The sequence below is a fragment of the Cordyceps militaris genome (assembly GCF_000225605.1).
Source record: "Cordyceps militaris CM01 unplaced genomic scaffold CCM_S00001, whole genome shotgun sequence".
Classification (NCBI taxonomy): domain Eukaryota; kingdom Fungi; phylum Ascomycota; class Sordariomycetes; order Hypocreales; family Cordycipitaceae; genus Cordyceps; species Cordyceps militaris.
In genome coordinates, this window is record NW_006271969.1 from 4,492,701 (window position 1) to 4,511,252 (window position 18,552).

The window sequence follows — 18,552 nt, forward strand, 5'->3', positions numbered from 1 at the left end:
ATTTTCATCATCCCCTTTACATTAATATCGCTTCACATGAAATGACCCTTGGTAGTTTTCCCCTCCTTCACCCAAAAATGCTTTTCATTTTCCTAGAAGTTTTTCTTTGCCTTTGTTTTTCCCGCTTTTCCATGTGCTTGACTGGTTCATGTCCCCGCTTCAAGCAAGGTACTGCGCAATCGCCTGCTGCTGCTCTGGGGGCAGACGCTCCGAAATGAAACCCTGGAGGGCACCATTGTGGCGCTGGTTCGCACTCACCATGTAGCCCTTGACCCATTGAGGCACGTCCTGAATCTCCGGGAAGTCATCTCGCGCCAGAGCCTTGCAAGTGTTGAGTGGCGTGTACGAGGTGCCGAAGCCAATGTCGTCGACGGATGGCTCGGCGAGAAGATCGTCACCGCCGCCCGCTGCGACAGTGGGGGGGTTGGCCAGCAGGGACAGTAAAATACGGCAGGTGTTGGCCCATCCCTTCAGAAACTTTTGCGCAAAGACAGTCGAGTTGCAGAGTGTCTTAGTTAGCGAAATGACGGCTAATTTGCGATCAATTGGTCGAGCGAGCTTTTCCGTCTCAGCAAGCACAAATGGCGGGTAGACCTGCGCAAATGCTTTTTCGTCCAGCTTATTAGAGTGCTTGATGAAAAAGTCGGTACCGTAACCAGCCTCGAGACGGGAGCTGACAAGGTGGAAGAAGCGGACGAAGCGAAGCTTCAGAGCCTGACCTGGGTTACCTTGCAATTTGGTGTAGATAAGTTGCAGAACAGTGCCAAAGTAGGGATCGAGAACAGCCCTGTGACTCAATGTTAGTATGATCGCCTCATTGCGGCACCTTGAACTCTACTTACGGCTCAAACGCCTTGACAGAGGCATCCATGATATCAAAAGCATTTAGCTCGAACTTCTTGCTACTAAGGAGATTTTGAAAGATGCCTAAAAGTGGCTCTAGCTGCTTATTTGCCGCAATATCGGCAGAGGCTTTGGGGATGACGGCAGACAGCAGTCTTGTGCAGGCGGGAATGTTGCCTCTTGTCTCCCAAAGAGGTGCTCCAAGCAGTGGCTGCAAGAGACCTTTGTAGTTGTCTGAAATGGTCCCAGACGGGCTTGATTCAAGAAGCTGGGCGAGAATCTGAAAAATGTAGGGCATGAACTCTGTCACGTCTTCAGCAAGAATCTCATGAAAGGGGCCCCAAAGCTTGGCATTGAGAGCTGGTGCATTGCTAGCAGCGCAGTATCGAACCAGAGCACCCATGGCCTCGAAGTGGTAGTAGTAGAAGCGAGGGTTACTAGGATTCTGCTTCATGATGTTTGTAATGGCAACGAGGTGAGTCAGTGCGTTGTCGAGAATTGGGGCTGCACCATCTTTGATGACGATGAGAATACGCATAACGCAGCGCATCAAGAATTCGTTTTCCTGGAGCTTCGCTGGGCTGGGATCCTTCTCGATGAGTTTGAAGAGGTGATCCAGTAAATCCTTAGAAAGGGGCTCAATATCTTCGCGGTTGAATGTGTGGTTGCCGTTGTCGTCAGTCAAGAAAAGCACGCGCTCGACAGCAATGGCAGCATACGTGTATACGACGTAGTTAGAAGAGTTGAGATTCCGTACAAGAGGGCCAATGGCTTGCTTCCATTGCTCTTTGTTGAGCTGGCTGCGGAATGTGTAGAGAAACTTGATAGCATCGACCTTAGGAATTGGCTCTGAGTCGTCAGAGGCGACAAGATCCGAGGCAATATGTTGCTCAAAAAACTGTACAATGTTGACCAACGGATTCACTGTCTTGACGCCTTGTGCAGCGGTCACGGCTCCCTTTGCGGCAATAGACAGAAACAGGTAGATGGCAGTATCTTTAGCCTTCCAGTCCGTCTTTCCGAGATTCAGATAGTGGTTGATGTACTTGGAGACTGCCGTGGTGACGAGACTCTCAAATTTCTCTTGCAGCTGGCGGAGAAAGTCGGTGGCGGAGCGCCTACGTGAATCGTTGTCGGAACCTTCCAAGTCGCGACGAATATACTCGATCGGTTCGTCTTCAAACAGCTCGACGTCGGATTCGCGTAGGGTTACGTTGGGCAAAATGACCTTTTCGACGATTTGTGTAATGACCTCCTCGCTGTTGAACAAGCCAGAGTATTGCGCAGTAGCAGTGACAGCCGTGAGGAAATGCAGAGCTTTACTGACAATGACGTCGTATTTTGTCTCGGTTCCGGTAGCCGAAAGCAGGTTCCAGGCGCTGGTGATGAATGGCTGGCAGTATTGAGAGAATGCGTCGTCATATTTGAACGTGTATAGCACAAGTATCTCGCAGATGTTGGCCTTGACGCTGTCGGCAATGCTGACTTCGGATTCGTCGTCGGTGTCGAGCAGCGGGTTGGTGTATGTGAGATACTTGTGAAGAAGTTCGGCTATGCTGGAAAGATTGTCTTCGATAATGGGAGGTAGATCGTGGCTCGAAAGGTCGTACATGATTTTGATCTGGAGATCGAGTGTCTCGAACCAGCCGCGAAGAGCCTGCTTGTCGTTGGCATGTTCTTGGATCTTGCTGTCCGTGGTCTGCGCATGTTCTCGTTAGCGAATTTAAAACGTCCAATCTAAACATGTAGAATACGCACAACAAGGAGCTGGAAGAGTGGCTGGCCAAAGGTTCCTAGGACATGGTTGATTTCAATGTACAGCTCATCGGTCTTTGATAGCGGACGCCATCTGTTAAAAATGGAGTGTGCTACTTCAAGAACGCCAACATTGATCTTAGGGTCGGTAGCAGAGAATCGGCTGACGAGATCCTGTGGAGGAAGTGTTAGCTGGCTGTATGTGTGGAGGAGCAAGAGGGCATAGCCACCTGTGTGAGGGTATCCCACCGCCTCCAAAAGTCGGAGTCGGCGATGACACTAACTGCTTCGCCAAGCTGTGCTTGCACATTGGGAGGGCATGCTATCATAAGGCCGACAAGGCGCTCTTTGATAGTTTGGACCTCGGATTGCGAGATTTTGTAGTTTCCTTCCTCGTCCTAGGTAGGGAATGTAAGCTGGGCGCGTCGTGTCGGGGTTGGCTGCGGGGGGGGCGGAAGCTGGCGCGTAGGACAGCGGACGTACGACATAGTTTGTGCGGATGAAATTTTTGAAGGCTAGGGCAGCGGCGAGTCTCGTGTTGACGGGGGCAGAATCGTTGCTGACTATGGTGAGAAGGGCGAGCGAGTATTGGGGCTTTGAAGCTTCTTGCTTCAAGGCCAATTCGGCTGGCGGTGTTTGTTTGTTAGCTGGGATAGCAGAGGCGGGGCAGACGGTGGGAGCTGGAGGGCGAGTTAGGCACCTTTTCTGTGTTGGTAAGGATCGAGGGTAGCATTAAGCAGCTGGGCGATCTGATCCATGTCGGCCGCCATTTTGGAAGATTTTCGGCGGGCTGCAACCAGAGCGTGGGTGAATATGCTGGAGGAAGAAGCTGAGATGGATATTGTTGTGGACTTTTTTGGTTGCGGGACAACAGGCCGCGCGAGTGGAGAGAGGTCTGGGTGAGCTGGAGGCCGGAGCTGAGCCAGGGTCGTTCCTTGGGGAGCCTTGTGCGACGATATTGTGATGGCGTGAGAATGTTTCAGAAATACCAACGAAATAACAAAAAATATAAGGTGCATGTACGGAATTCTACCCATAAATTTTGCTGCTTTTTTTCTTTCCCAATTAAACAGAAGCTTGCCCGGGTTGGGTCAATTCAGAGATACCCCGCCCTCTAATGCCCGCGACATTAGGCGTCAAGGCGAAAACAGATATAGACCGGTTTCTTTGGGGGATTTGAAGGATACCCGGATATCTCTAGGTTGATACAACTATTCCTCCATGTTCATTTACGTTCAAATCAGTAGAAGATAACTAGTACGTGTCAGTAGGTCAAGCGACCAGGTACGCAAATGCAGCCAGCTGCGGGACAAGACCAGGATACTCGAGGCTGCGGCTACCGGATGTAATTCGAAGCAAATAGCATTTCATTATCCACAATTGAATCATGAAGTGCCTAGCTTGTACGAATTGATAAATAGGTACCGATCTGTACCTAGCAGGTTGCCGCACAAGGCATGCATATACTCAGTACGGAATAATACCCTTGTTATGGATAAACGGGACTCGCCAAAGTTGTGGTTTCTCAGCAGTGTCTCGGCAATTGTCGAGAGTTTCGATGGTGCAATAAATGCGAGACGAGACAGGGCACGGCAAATGCATGACTGTCTGGAGGCTTCATACAATCGCTGACCTTAATTAGGTATTATTATTAGTTACTGTACTTCGAGGCTAAAAGTTTTTTCGGGTCTCACTCAGTCTCACTCCAGGCTAGCATCGTACCGGTACGCGATTATCTCGTAACTTGCTCAGTGGTAATTTCAGTATATATGGTATTACTCTGTATCTTTTAAGCAGTAGGCAGACAGACAACAGGATCCTTCGCTTGGCCGCTCGGCGATCGCCTTGCGCCGAGCGCTGCAGGCGCTGTACCTCGTCTCTTGTACTAATGTATCTGTAACAAGAAGCCGACGGACCTAGGCACCAACCTGCAAGCCACTGCGATGCATGTCTATCACGTTTTACATGAAAAAAATGATTCATTGTAGATGATAAACGGTCTAGCCACCACTAGCTTTTTTTTTTCCTTCTTCTAGTACGACCAGGTGTCAGACCCTTGCCATCGTCCATCAGCCGCCGTTAAGCTGCCCTGGCTTCCCGTAGCCCCTGCGGCAGCCACCAGAATTAGGGAGAGCCGCCGTCACCCGCCACAGCGCCACAGAACTTCGCCGCTTTAAGCTTTCGTCCCAGATAAGAAGCGACTTCGTTTTTCTCAGCAAGCTCACAAAGCTCACTCCTGCCGCTGCTCATCGCCGCCTTAGTCAGACAAGCATCTCGTTCGTCACCTGTTCCCATCACCACGCCACATCCGCCTCGTCTTTCTGCCGTTTTCGTTTTGCTCAGCCGTTTTCCTTCTTCAATTTTTTTCTTCACATCGCGAAACAGCCGCCGTGCCTCTCCTCTCCTCCCCTCTCTTTCCTACATCACCCCGCCCCCGCCGATGATCCTCCAATAGCTCTTCAGCATTGCAGCTAGTCTGATAGTGGCAGCTCCCTCTCACTTCTTTCCTCCTTCCACTCGCCATCAATTCCGCTCTTTGACGCCGTATTGTTCGTCGGTCTTCTTTACTCCTACCGACCCAGAATCCCCATCGCTGCGTCTTTGTCTCTCACCTCTATGCCGCCACTCTCCCAATCTCGAATCTTCGTCGGCCTTTGAATCATCAAGGCCGCCAACTGGTACGAATTCCTACTGTCGCATAGCAACCCACCTGCACCGGTACCCAATGCTCCTTGCGCAGACTCTAGCCTGTGCCTGCTCATGCATCTATTGCTGTCCACGATGAGGGGAGCTACCTGAAGCTTGCTATTCTGTCTGCTCCCTTCGTCGTGTGCACCCATGTGTCGGCATTTGGTAGCTGCTGTGTAACCACTTCTTTGTCGTCCGGCGAGGCTTGCTCATCAGCTAACATCCGCCTCCGTTTTAGTCTCGCTCTCCGACAGGTTGCGCCCAAGACGACGAGCACATGTCTCGACAGCCCGACAATGATGTACCGTCATCAGACTCGGCCCGCCCCAGCGGCCTCAGCAACGTACTCCGAGGCCTCACCAGCTCCAGGAGCACTCGCTCGCCACCTCACATCGCATCGTCTGCTGCAGCTCAGCCAAAAACCGAATTTGTCAATGCCACGCCCATCCACTCTCGCGGTCTCGCCACAAACCACATGGATGCTCTTGAGCTTCTAAGATCCGGCATTCCCGCCGAGCGCATCTCCGCCGCAGACACTCTGCGATACGCAATATCCGAATACCCGTTGAATCCCGTCCTCGACATATGGTATGCCGCCAAGGACTTGATCGACGAACAGAAGCCCTCGGCCGTCCGAGTCGCCGGTTGGGGGCTTCTGACCGAGTGCGTCAAGCATACATCCTCGACAGACCTTGAAAGGCAGGAATATTTCCAGACAGTAGCCGCCCGCGCTCACCCCGACGATTTTCACATGCAGCTCGCCGCCCTCGTTGACCTGACTAATGGCGGCCGCAAATTGGCTGGGTTTGACTATGAAACAATTCCTTTACTGATAGAGTGGCTCGATCGAGCTTACAATGCCGCCAGGCAGGCCCGCAAAAATGCTGCCAGAGGCTCCAAATCATCTAAACGGGCAGCTGCATCGGGCGAGGACCAAAATTTGGCGCAGCTCTTCTCGTTCATCCACGATGTCATGAAATTCGGCTACAATACAGCCAGCGAGGCCACCGTGTCCAAGCTCATCGATATGGTGCTCAATATTTGTATGAGCACTAGCGTCGAAGAAGACCTCAAATCCTGTATTTCTATCATCGATGTCATCGTTACTTTTGGCTCTATTCCCAACGACAGACTCAAAGAGTGCGTCCAGGTCCTAGGCTCCATCTTCTGCCTTGTCCCTGGTCTTCATAAGGGCTCTTGGCATACACTAGCCAACCTCTTCAAATCTCACAATGGTCAGGCCACCGTTCGTATTTTGCTTGATATCCTTCGAAACCTATCTCCGGATTCTTCCAGCGACAAAGACACCAGCAGGGAGATTCGTGGTGCACTTGCGGTACTTCAAAAGCTTCTGGCTAAGAGCACAGAGAAAGGCTACCCAAGTGTCCCATACGCTCTGCTGGTTGACGGCCTCGCAACTGCTCTCAAGGCATCAACTTCTATAAGAGTATATGGCGCAATCATACAGCTCCTCAATACTTTATTCGATGACGGCGCTGGTCAAATGCATAAGCTGATTCTTGACGAGGATTGGTCCGTTGCCCTGCGCGTGTGCGCCGAGTGTTACAAACGTGTCATCGCAGTTGTTGATAAGACTCCCAATGAAGAAGCTGCGCAAGAATTCCTCGTGACCGAGCTAGCAACCCTGATTACACGTCTCGACCTTTTGATGAACCAGAAGACAATCAACTATATCCCTCGCCAGACAATTGTCAACTTCTTTACACAAGCCCCGGAGATGCTCTCTGATGCGACCGCCATTACCGTCCTCAATTACTTTCAGGAATTCAGATGCTGCTCGCCCTCCGACTTGGACTGGGAGGAGAACATATCTCTAGTCCTGGGGGCCTTTTTTCTCAATCGCAAGCGGCCCTCCAAGACCCGACTTATCGCGCTGAACACAATTATGGATGCTTATGACGTCGTGGAATTGGTCGGCGATGGAGCCGAGCAGAATTTCATACCCCGCCTGACGAAGCGTATCATTCATGATGTTGCAGAAGAGTCTGACATCCCTGTCCTCAAGGCCACCATGGTGTTCATCGTTTCTGTGGCCAAATCTTGCGATATGGAACTGTTCAACTATATCATGGACACCCTGAAAGGTATTGTCCCGGACGATCGAGTTACGTCTCCTGTCGTAGGCTCCACGCCGATAATCCCCAGCCTCGACGGCGACCCCGAAAGACGCAATCAGTTGTCCGAGGAATCGCCCTCAAATACTGTGACGCGAGCTTATGTCGCCATGTTCTTACAGTTGATGAATTCTCATCATGAAAAGAGTGTTTCACTATTCAAGGTTTTGGTTAACGTTGTCAAATCAAACCACTGCGAAGTTGACGCGCGGTTATCTGCTATGAAGCTGCTATTCAGACTCCGTGCCGACTGGGCCTACAGAATATACGTCACTAACGATCTGGATATTGATTTTCTGGCGTCTTCAATTTGTCGCACAGAGGCGGCTCTCGTCAAGAAAAAGAGCGAAGAAGCCGCGGAGACGATACGCCTCGCTCGAAACGACCACACAACCCAAGGTCGCCCGGCAAGAGGCGTCTCGTTCAGCCACAGTGACAGAGGAATACCTGTTCGAGCAGCAAGTGGTACGAGTGTCAGAGTGACAGCTAGACATCGACAGCTTTGGCAGTATCCTGATTCGAAGGCTTTGCCTTGCGAAGCTCCCGCCACAATTAGCCCCATCCTGGTGTCTCATGTAGAGTCAGACGAGTCGACAGATTCATCCTCCTCGGCCTCGTCCGCGCCGGCAACGACCAAGGCACTAGACATTGCTGCATGGATGGATGGGATTCTTTCCATACTGCAGGGTGCTAACTGGGAAGTATATAGCTTCGTGCTGGTACACTTGCCGCTGCAGCTCAGCAATCATGCCATTTTTCAGGCCGCTGTTCCGCAAGTACAGGATTTACGCAAGGTATTGTGCGATCATTTGCGAACAAATACGCTTCCCGAACCGCCAAATATACATGGTCTCAGAAAGGCAGATGTAGCTATTTGTCTATATCAAAGTCTGACAATGATTCTAAGCTACCACGAACACTTTCAAAAGTCCGAGGAGGACGAAATTGTCAAGACTTTTGCACAGGGCATTTCCGGATGGGAACGCTCTGCCAAGGCATGCATCCATGCGCTCTCAATCTGCTGTCACGAGCTTCCACTATCGATGAGCAAATCGTTGGTCCAAATATTGACGCAGATGGCGCAGATTATCACGCAGCCGCACGTGTCTGTCCATATTCTGGAGTTTCTCTCATGCTTAAGCCGAATGCACAACGTTCATGTCAACTTCAGGGAAGAAGAGTTCCGCACAGTTTTGGGCATTTGTTTTCGATATCTTGACTACGCAAGAGAAAAGCGACATTCCAACCGGAGCAGCAGAGCCAGCGAGGCATCAACACCTGTAACACCTCAATCTGGCCATCCCGAAACTAGCAACAGCCCTCCATCAGACGACTTGCCGCAATACGTGCACGCCATTGCCTACCATGCCATCATATTTTGGTTCTTGGCCCTTAAGCTGCCTGATAGGGCCAACCATGTATCATGGATTGTTAGAAAGCTGTTCACCGATATGGATGGGCCAAGCCAACAAGTTGAAGAGCAAGCTGTGACTTCCGTCGACTTTATGCAGCGTGTGACGTATGCCGATGCGGATGAATCTGCCAAGGACCCGTACTTTACGGAAGACCGGTTTGGTCCGATCGGGAAAAAGCGATGGCTCATAGGAAACAGCATTGTAACCGTGAAGCAGGCCGCACTCACAGGCTGGGCACATGTGGTCAAAAGACAGCCGTCGGGTACTTCGGCCTACACAATTCGAGAAGCCTATCGACCGCCGCCGCTACACCAAATTGAGAATCACTTAGACATTGGCAGGGAAGGCCAATCGACGAGCCATGCGATCTTGCCGAATCACATCCTGGTGCAACTACTGTCGCCTATTCCGCAGGGCTTTGACGGTGCTCGACCTATTACACTACCAGATGACGATGCTGTTGATCGAGCTATTCGCGTCTTTGATCGAAGCTCTAGCCTTGATGGACACAAGGTTGGGGTAATCTACATTGGCGAAGAGCAGACTGATGAGACTGAAATTCTGGCCAACATGTCCGGAAGCAGCGACTACATTGAGTTCCTCAACAACCTGGGCACTCTGACCAGACTCAAGGGGGCCACATTCAATACCCAGGGACTGGATCGCGAATACGACTCGGATGGCGAGTACACATTTTGTTGGCGTGATAGAGTGACCGAGATTGTGTTCCACGTCACGACGCAAATGCCAACCAACCTTGAGCGGGATCCTTCTTGTACCAACAAGAAGCGGCATATTGGGAATGACTTCGTCAACATCATTTTCAATGACTCTGGCAACCCTTTCAAATTTGATACCTTTCCCAGTCAGTTCAACTTTGTCAACATTGTCATCACCCCGGCCTCGCGAGCCTCGTTCATCGTCCGACGAGAGACAAAGCCCGAGACAGATTTGGGTCAACCATTCTACATGGTGAAGGTCATGAGCAAGCCGGGGTTTCCGCCGATTTCGCCGGCGTCAGAAACCAAGATGGTATCGTTGAAAGCGCTACCCGGGTTTATTCGACTGCTGTCACTCAATGCGAGCATGTTCGCGATGGTGTGGCACAGCCAGGAAGGCGGAGAGCATATTTCTTCTTGGACCAGTCGTCTTCGCGAAATTAAACGTTTGCGGGAACGCTATGGAACTAAGAATGTGGCTGTGGCTCCTTCGCCTCCCGGGACATCCTTGTCGGGTGGCCCAACACCAGGATCCGGAGATGGCTCGCGACCAAGCAGTAGTGTGCGAGACAGTCTAAACAGCCTTCGCCGAACCAGTGTGGCGACATTTTTCACCAGCACTAGTGAACAGACGTCTCATCGGTCGTCTGTCCTATCTACATCTACAACCACCAACGACACGGAGGTTGGGCTTTTGGCCAATCCTGCCTGTTCTGTTGTGGATTCTGTAGACTTCACGAAATGGGCCTCTTAGCCAGAGCTATTTTTCCTTTTGTATTGATGACCGGAAAAAGGGCGGGTCGGAATCTGCTTGCGGGCTGCGGCAGCGGACAACAAAAAGTATGGGAGGCGTAAAGTGATTTGATTGTTGAATTTCAGGGGCTAATGTATAAATGTCTTGGGAGTTGCCCTGTTCGAATCGTGCTCAAAGTTTTGTATTTTGCATACTATTATACCACTTTGCTTGACTGCAGGGGGGAGCCTGTCATTTTATTAGTGAAAGGGTTCACGGATAGCAATTTGACCGGTCCTTGGGACTATTTGAGATGTCAATGTTTTTCTTACTTATACTGAAGTGTAACTAGCTGAAGTCGATGCATCGCGCAACAGTACAGCCACATACTACAAGCAGCTGCAACCATGGTACTTTGACAAAACTACCGTGATAATCTCAGAGAAAAGACCAAAGAAGCTGACTCCCGCGTACTCACACTAAACTAACTAATTGGGCGGTGTTGCGAAATCTGTTCCATCACACACGTTCACGTGCTCGACTTCAGGGTAGCCCAGTGGGTGTTGGTGCAAATATGGGCGGCCCAGTAAACACCAACGCGTCCTGTTTGCACCCAAACCACGCGCCTCATCTGTCAACGTCGGGGAAACGTGAAGACATGATCTGAAACTCACGAAATACGATGCACAACTCATAACCTATTCGGAGACTTTATAAAATTGTCGGACTAGACATTATTTCGCTGTGGGAGGCCGCGCGCCACGATGCCTGCTTCTGGAGACGATGAGATTACCAACTTGGTCGCAGACATAGTTACCGGTATGAGACGCTCACCCACCCGCGCCGCTTTCAATATCCGAAAAATAAAATAAAAAATACTGGACTTGCACGCGAAGAAAAACCCCAGTCTTCCCGGAACCCTCTTGCTAACACACATCTGCCAGCCTCGAAGCTGGCCCCCAAGGCACGCGCGACGCTCATCAAGCCCGCCGTCACTAGCCTGGCATCGCTCGCGTACGAGCGCGGGCTGCTCCCCGCAGCGCTCGACGAGCTGCTGACCCTCGTCACGACGCCGAGCCTGCTGGACCAGGCAAGCCTAGGCGTGCTGCTGCGCGGGCTGTACCCGGTGACGCGGGTGTCGGGCGCGAGCGCGCTGCGCGTCGTGGGCGCCCTGGGCCACGGCCGGCTCAAGCCGTCCATGGCGATACAGGCGCTGCTGTTGCGCTGGCTCACCATGGTGTACCACGTGCTCGAGGCGCCAGGCGTCTTGTCACAGGCGTACCCCGTGCTGTTCAACCTGCTCGACACGGCGGCCATTCGACCCCAGCTCACGCATCTCCTGGCGCTGATTACGAGGAGGAAGCACGTGCGGCCGTTTCGAATTCAAAATTTGTAGGTTCCTGATGGGACTGGTGGGGGATTGGAAACTGACGATAAGAACAGATTAAATCTATCGCGGCAGACGGGCAATGATCCGACGCTGGTCGGCTTGCTGCGCGTATACAAAGACTACTACCCGGAAATCATCGTCGGCGAGGCAGTACGTGGGCGTGCCTCTGCATTCAAGGTACGGCGGAAATGGACCAGACGCTGTGAGAAAAGAAGAGCTAACTTGGAGTAGCATCCTGATCCGGCATGGCGAGAAAGGCTGGACGAGTTGCAAGAGGCGCACCTGCAACAGACGCAAGAGCGCATAGCGCGTCCGCGAGACGCTTTCCGCGTCCACAAGACTGTTGGACGTGGCCAACGGAACAAGGCACTGCCGTCTGTCCACACAACGCACGCGACCGAGGTACGCTAATACAATACCGACATTGATATAGACATTGACATGGATATGCGACTAGGACTCCGTCACGCTGGAAGAAATCGAAAATGTGCAGAGCTTTGTCGAAAAGATAGACAAGCTCGAGCTGCCAAACCAGCTGGTCGCCGTGCTGGCCGATCCTCTGCTCCAAAAGCTGCTGCTGCTGCGGCCTAGTGCCGAGTCGTTTCTGCGTGTCGCCAACTGGCTGACCTCGGCGCTGCAGGATGTACGCGACGGTGACGCGGACGAGGCCACGCTGTGGGAGATTATGGAGGTTGTGCGGGACTTTGTCGTGCAGACCAAGGCAAGGCTGAGACGAAACCCCAGAGTATTGCTAGTAACTAATGAATGGCACAGGCCTTGCCGTCCACCATCATCAACTTTTTTGCGAGCTTCTTCCAGATCTGGAGCGGTTCGGGAAACAAGACTTGCATTTTTCAGATTCTGGCGTACACGCCTCTCTACGACTTCCAAGGTAAGCATTCACCCCCGTTGTCACAGAGGCCCCAAGGACTGACTGACAATGACAAGAACTATACCGGCATGTTTTTCAACCTCTTGAAGCTGCCGTTGCCGATAACCAGTCCGCCACACAGCTAGGGCTGCTCAACATGTATACCAACTTGATACACCACTGGGCTTCTGTCTTGCGGTCCAGCAAGACTATCCCAGCACATGCCAGCCGCACCATCACCAACATGGTGCAACACGCCGGCACGCTCGCCCTCACCCTACTACAGACCAGCCCCACGCTGTCTAGCGAGTCGGCCATTCTCACCTTTTACGAGCAGAACCTGGCGCTGCTGACCGACGACACGCTCAAAAACTACATTTGCATCGAGCTGCCGCCGTCGGTGCTCATCTACCTGCTCGTCTTTAGCCAGTCGCTCGCCACCGTGGCGCGGCTGTGCCACATCATGGCCTCGTACAAGAAGGGCTTCGAGACGGCCATGAAGGTTCGCGGCCGCACCGACACGGCGACGATTGACGCCTCGTCGTACACGCACACCGACGTGAACCGGTACAACGGCAACCTGCTCGACATTGTCAACCTGCACTGGCGGATGCACGCGTTTGGCGTCGACAAGGAGGTGGAGCAGGGCTGCCTGCTGCCGCGGGCGGCGGCCGCGCGGCTCGAGCGCTACGTCACGTCGTCGGTGGACCGCGGCTTCTCGCTGGCGGCGATGCTCTCGCTGTCGTACTCGCCGCTGTTTTGCCTGCAGAGCATCGAGACGCTGCGCGTGCTCGAGGACCGCCAGATCGCCGTCGACGCCGCTATTGAGACGCGCCACGCGGGGCCCGTCTCGCAGGAGAGCCTGCGCAAGCTCGGCACGTCGGGCGGCATCCGCATCGGCTTCAACGGGTACCGGGCTAGCGTCCTGGAGACCCTCAGGGCCAAGGGCATGCCCGGCGTGGAGGAGCTGCTCAAGGTGAGCATGCCGTCGGTGGCCAAGGCGATTGAGAGCTGGGCGGCTAGGGAGGCGTGATGGACTACGTCTGGGCAGTTGCTCGAGCTAGAAGCTACTAACGACGTACACGATGAATGATGAAGATGCGGACTTGCTCCAATTTGTGCCTATATAGAGGTGTAGTAGGTGAGAGTCGATTCCGCGTCCAGTTGAAGTGGACGAGATGTATATCTGTAATATATAATGATGCTCCATGCCCGTTTTGTTGAAGTACAGGGTATCATATGAAAAGAAGATGAGATGCAAGCCGAATCGCTCCAACGACGCATCATGCTAGATGTTGAAAGACGCCAAAATAATAATAATCATGAAATCGTGAGCGCGTGAGCACAGTGTTGAGGTCTGCGCTCCGCTACTCGCGATGCTAGAACGCCCCTAGAAAGAAAACACTGTTCGTTGAATGATGTGTGCCGTAATTCATACCCTTGCAATGCTCCGAAGCGTAGTGTTAAGAGCAGGCGGATCCCCCAAAGATGCCGAATACCGTCGTCGGTGTTTTTAATGTTCAAGTATAAAAACGTTGTAGTTGTGATGCATTACCGAAAGTCGAATGTGTTGAATAAAAACAAGAAGAGAATCGAGGAAGAGAAAAAGACCAAGTAGAAACGCTTAGGCAGCTCTGGGTTTGGACTCATCGCCGTATCCGCCCACGCCTATGCCGCCAAAGCCATACGTCTTGCCCTCCGGGGCGCGGTTGATGCCGCTGCGGGGTCCGCGGGCCTTGAGGTCGTCGCGGAGCCAGGTCATGACGAGCTCGCCGAGGCGGGAGTTGCCGGTGGCGGCGACGGTGCCGTCAATAGTGGCGAGCATGGCGTCGGCCGTGTCCCACTCCTTGACGGAGCCCATGTGCATGTGGACGAGGTGTGTGGGCCAGCCGGCGAGGTTGTCGAGGATGTGGGTGGCGTAGACGACGGTGCACTCGCGCGTGAGCGTCTCGTTCTTGAGCCAGGCGAGGAACTCGGCGCGGCTGAGGACGTCGAGGTCGACGGTGATTTCGTCGAGGAAGAGCACGGTCCAGGGGCGGACCAGGCCCATGGCGAGCTGGACGCGGCGGCGCTCGCCGTCGGAGACGGCGTGCATGCGCCAGTTGGTGTCAATGTCGAGCATGGCGACGAGCTCGTCGCGGCGCGCCGGGTAGGCGTCGCCGCCGACGCTGCGCAGCAGCTCGTGCACGCCCATGTCGGTCCGCACAATCGGGTTGAGCACCCACTCGAGCCCGAGGTACGTGACGCCCTCGAGCCCCTCGTGGAACGGGTCGACGCCGCCAATCGAGATGGTGCCGAGCGGGCAGAGACGCTTGCCGGCGAGGAGCCGCAGAAGAGTCGTCTTGCCGGCGCCGTTGGCGCCGATGAGGAGCGTGCGCGAGCGCGGCGGCAGCGACAGCGAAATGTTGGACACGCCCGTCGAGGAGTCGGGAAAGGTATAGGAGAGGTCGGTGACGTTGATCGACGGCGGGTTCGGCATGGCGGCGGCGGCGGCGGTGGGTGGCGGTGATGAGAGATTGGGGGGAGGAGGTTGGAACGAGGTTGTTGTGAAGAGGGAAGAGGGAAGAGGGAGAAGAGTCGAGCTTGCGTGTAAAGGAAAACAGGCCATCGTGAGCTGTCAATATGGTGGGGTAGAAAAGCACGGGCGGAAGAAGGCGGTCGGCCCTGCGGAAGAGAGCGGGCGGCCCTAAATTAGTAATTTTTTCAAATTATAAAGTGACAATTATGATGCAAGAATATTGAGTGCTAGTAGAGATCGACAAAAGGAAAGGAGTGATTAGAGGGCATTTTGTCAGTTTGAAGAATACCGATCGTAGAGTTCGGCTGATGCGTGCAGATCAGGGTCCATCATGCATGTCTTCCATGCATTGCACCTGCGCCACATTATGTTATTGAAAGAAAGCTGTCAGGGGTTCGAATTCAGCTGAGAGTAATACTGCCTTCAAAGAACTCAATCTGTTCAATTCTTTACGATACATAGTGGCCGTGGCTATTGCCCGGTGACGTCGGCCCTCGAGTTGCCTTCGTAGACCCTTGGGTGACAACTTTGAAAAGTAAACTTTATAAGATAGATTGGAATCTGAATCTTGCCAAGAACCCCAGACAGCAAGCAACCGGAAATTAGACTGGAGAGCCGGTGGCAGAACCGCTCGTCGGTCTTGATAGCCGGCCAGCCTCCTCCACAGCGCCACTTTACGCGCCAACTGGGGCGTCGCGTAAAACGCGGGTACCTCGTCTGCAACTTATTCTTTATACCACCCAACTTGCGACTGCGTCTGGCATACACCGACATATCTCCAAACTTGACTTCCGTGGCTCTTGCTTCCCATTACTTCTTTCTTGCGTCTGAATAGATTTATCTTTCCATCGCGCGGACACCCGCCAGCCCCGGCCATGGTGACCCTCGAGGAGGTGTCTGGGAGCTTGCTCCAAAAACCATCGTGAGCTCCCCTTGTCCCATGCGCCGACAATTTCACGGCTCTAATATATCTGGAATAACCCTCATGCTAACCATGCCCTCCCCAGCGACACACCCCTCTCCATGCCGCCGCGCGACGAGTCCTCCTACAAGCCCCTCGCGACCTTTGCCCTCGACAAGCAGCGCTCCTACAAGCAGCAGTACGGCGACATGTACTTTCTGCGCCTCACCAAGATCAAGCCCGTCGTCGAGCAGGTCGCGGCGGCCGCCTGGGCCGGCACCACCATTGGCGGCGAGACGGCCGGCAAGGTGGACCGCGTGCTGGACGTGCGCCAGGGCGAGCTCTGCTGGGTCGCGGGCACCGTCTACATGGACATGGCGCTCAAGCCCAACATTCTCGAAGACGTGTCCAAGGATGTGCGTCGCTGCCCCCCCCCCTACCCCGTCATATATGCGTACCTTGTGCTAACATGACCACGGGTGGCAGCGCTGGCTGTCCGCGCCCATCTCGACGCAAAAGTACTACTCGGACGACGGCACCGACCAGGTCACCCTCGAAGACGACTCGGGCCGCGTCCGGCTCGTTGGCGACGTGCTCAAGACGGTCCCGCTCGTGACGGGCTGCATCATTGCCGTCATGGGCACCGAGAACACGAGCGGCGAGTTTGAGGTGCTGGACCTCAAGTTCCCCGACCTGCCGCCGCAGCCCGCGCGCTGGGCTCTCGGGACCGCAGACGGCACGCACAAGCAGCAAGACACGGAAATGACAGACAGCGGCGGCGGCAGCGACGCGCCGAGCACCAACCACAAGCAAATCGCCATTGTGTCTGGCCTGTCGTTTTCCGGCGCCGACGCCTCGTGCGCCGTCGAGGTCGACCTGCTCCTCGAGTACCTCCTCGGCGAGAGCCTCAGCCCGGACGCGCAGTCGCAGGCGTCCCGCATCAGCCGGTTCATCATTGCCGGCGACTCCATCAGCGCCGCCGCCGCCGCAGCCCCCGACGACGACAACGACGACACAAAGGCAGCAGCAGCAGCAGGGCCGTCGTCGAGCAAAAAGTACGGCTACGACGCGAGCACCTACAACGCGCTGCCGTCGCAGCTCTTTGACGAGTTCGTCAGCGCGCTGCTGCCGTCGCTGCCCGTCACGCTGCTGCCCGGCGCGCGCGACCCGGCCAATGCCAGCTACCCGCAGCAGCCGCTGCACACGGCGCTGTTTCCGTCGGCGCGGGCGTTTGGCGCGGATCCGAGCGCCGGCGCGGCGGCTGCGCCGGGGTGGTTCGACAGCGTGACGAATCCCTGGGAGGCCGAGGTCGAGGGATGGCGCGTGCTCGGCACCGGCGGGCAAAACGTGGACGACGTCTTCAAGTACGTCGACAGCGACGACAGGCTGGGCATGATGGAGGCCATGTGCCGGTGGCGGTGCTGCGCGCCGACTGCGCCGGATACGCTGTGTACGTTTTTTCTTCCTTCTCTTCTACCCGTCCTGATATTCTTTGTGTGTTTTGCGACATGGGCTAATGTGCGATATTTCCGCCGCAGGGAGCTACCCCTTTCAGGACGACGACCCGTTTGTGCTCAACGCCTGCCCGCACCTGTACTTTGTCGGCAACCAGCCCGCGTTTGGCACGCGTCTGATTCACGGGCCCGACGGGCAGAGCGTGCGCCTCGTCGCGGTGCCGTCGTTTGCGGTGTCCAAGGAGATTGTGCTGGTGGACATGGAGACGCTCGACGTGACCAAGGTCAAGATTGAGACGTCGTAGGAGGGGGTTTGCCGAGGGAAGACAGAAATTTAAGCAAGATATGTGGTCATGACTAGTTATAATGTTTCAAAAAGATTCATTTTGCTCTCATTATCACATAAAATCTGGATTGATCATAAGCCAATTTGCTGTAAGTGGAATATTCAGTGTCCCACGAATCCTTCTTGGTGGTGTACTGGACTGGGTGAAGCTGAAAGCAAAAGAAACCCCAAACTCAACATTCCCAACCTAAGCAAGCCATATACCACCCCCCAAACTTCATCCCCCCCTGTATCGCCCTTACTCTTCATAGTCTTCATCATCCTCATCGTCCTGCTCCACCAGAATCTCCTCTTCCTCCGCCTCCTCCTCCCACCCGTCCCCGTCCTCCTCCCCGCTCGACTCGTCCTCTTCGCCCTCGCCGCCCTTGGGCCCCCCGCGCTCTCCATACACCGGATCCCAGCAGACGGCCTCGAGCGTGTCTCTGAGCCGGGCAAACTGCTCCTCCATGGCGGCCACGCGCGCCGCCCTGTCCTCCTGCATGGCGTCGTCAGCGGCCCACGGATCCGCGTACCCCGAGTCCCTGACCAGGCGGTCGACCTGGTTGTGGTACATGCTCAGCTCGTGCGCAAAGCTCGGCGGCCCCTGCTCCTCCTCCTCGGCAGCGCGCAGACGACGGCGCGAGGGGCGGCCGCGCGCATTCGCCAGCGGCGGCGGCAGCAGCCGCACCACGAGCGCGTCGCACGACAGCGCCCGGACGGCGCGCATCAGCGGCGCGTGCTCCGCGAACCAGCTCAGGAACGTAAAGTCGCCGCCGCCGTGGCGCGGGGGCCGGCCGGCGAGCCC

At 54.6% G+C, this 18,552-nt stretch overlaps 5 protein-coding genes across 5 annotated transcripts; 3 read left to right on the forward strand and 2 right to left on the reverse strand.

Moving 5' to 3' along the window:
• Positions 1 to 159: 159 nt before the first annotated feature.
• Positions 160 to 4,315, reverse strand: CCM_01390 (chromosome segregation protein Cse1; the record flags this gene model as incomplete). The annotated part of the gene is made up of 8 exons (XM_006666546.1): positions 160 to 787; positions 843 to 2,542; positions 2,602 to 2,772; positions 2,829 to 2,996; positions 3,082 to 3,245; positions 3,299 to 3,493; positions 4,083 to 4,202; positions 4,303 to 4,315. 8 exons carry the CDS (start codon positions 4,313 to 4,315, stop codon positions 160 to 162), a joined length of 3,159 nt encoding a protein of 1,052 aa, XP_006666609.1.
• A 226-nt stretch (positions 4,316 to 4,541) lies between these two features.
• On the forward strand, positions 4,542 to 10,309 carry CCM_01391 (tuberin; the record flags this gene model as incomplete). Its single annotated transcript, XM_006666547.1, has 6 exons — positions 4,542 to 4,547; positions 4,702 to 4,858; positions 5,266 to 5,276; positions 5,346 to 5,451; positions 5,541 to 7,870; positions 7,931 to 10,309. 6 exons carry the CDS (start codon positions 4,542 to 4,544, stop codon positions 10,307 to 10,309), a joined length of 4,989 nt encoding a protein of 1,662 aa, XP_006666610.1.
• A 743-nt stretch (positions 10,310 to 11,052) lies between these two features.
• On the forward strand, positions 11,053 to 13,582 carry CCM_01392 (Mis6 domain-containing protein; the record flags this gene model as incomplete). Its single annotated transcript, XM_006666548.1, has 7 exons — positions 11,053 to 11,107; positions 11,185 to 11,654; positions 11,685 to 11,828; positions 11,910 to 12,080; positions 12,136 to 12,399; positions 12,453 to 12,570; positions 12,660 to 13,582. The coding sequence occupies 7 exons, from the start codon at positions 11,053 to 11,055 to the stop codon at positions 13,580 to 13,582; spliced, it is 2,145 nt and encodes a 714-aa protein (XP_006666611.1).
• A 591-nt stretch (positions 13,583 to 14,173) lies between these two features.
• CCM_01393 (ABC transporter) lies at positions 14,174 to 15,028 on the reverse strand (the record flags this gene model as incomplete). Its single annotated transcript, XM_006666549.1, has 1 exon — positions 14,174 to 15,028. One exon carries the CDS (start codon positions 15,026 to 15,028, stop codon positions 14,174 to 14,176), a length of 855 nt encoding a protein of 284 aa, XP_006666612.1.
• Positions 15,029 to 15,942: 914 nt separating this feature from the next.
• CCM_01394 (DNA polymerase delta subunit 2) lies at positions 15,943 to 17,727 on the forward strand (the record flags this gene model as incomplete). Its single annotated transcript, XM_006666550.1, has 4 exons — positions 15,943 to 15,989; positions 16,075 to 16,384; positions 16,455 to 17,418; positions 17,507 to 17,727. The coding sequence occupies 4 exons, from the start codon at positions 15,943 to 15,945 to the stop codon at positions 17,725 to 17,727; spliced, it is 1,542 nt and encodes a 513-aa protein (XP_006666613.1).
• Positions 17,728 to 18,552: the final 825 nt, after the last annotated feature.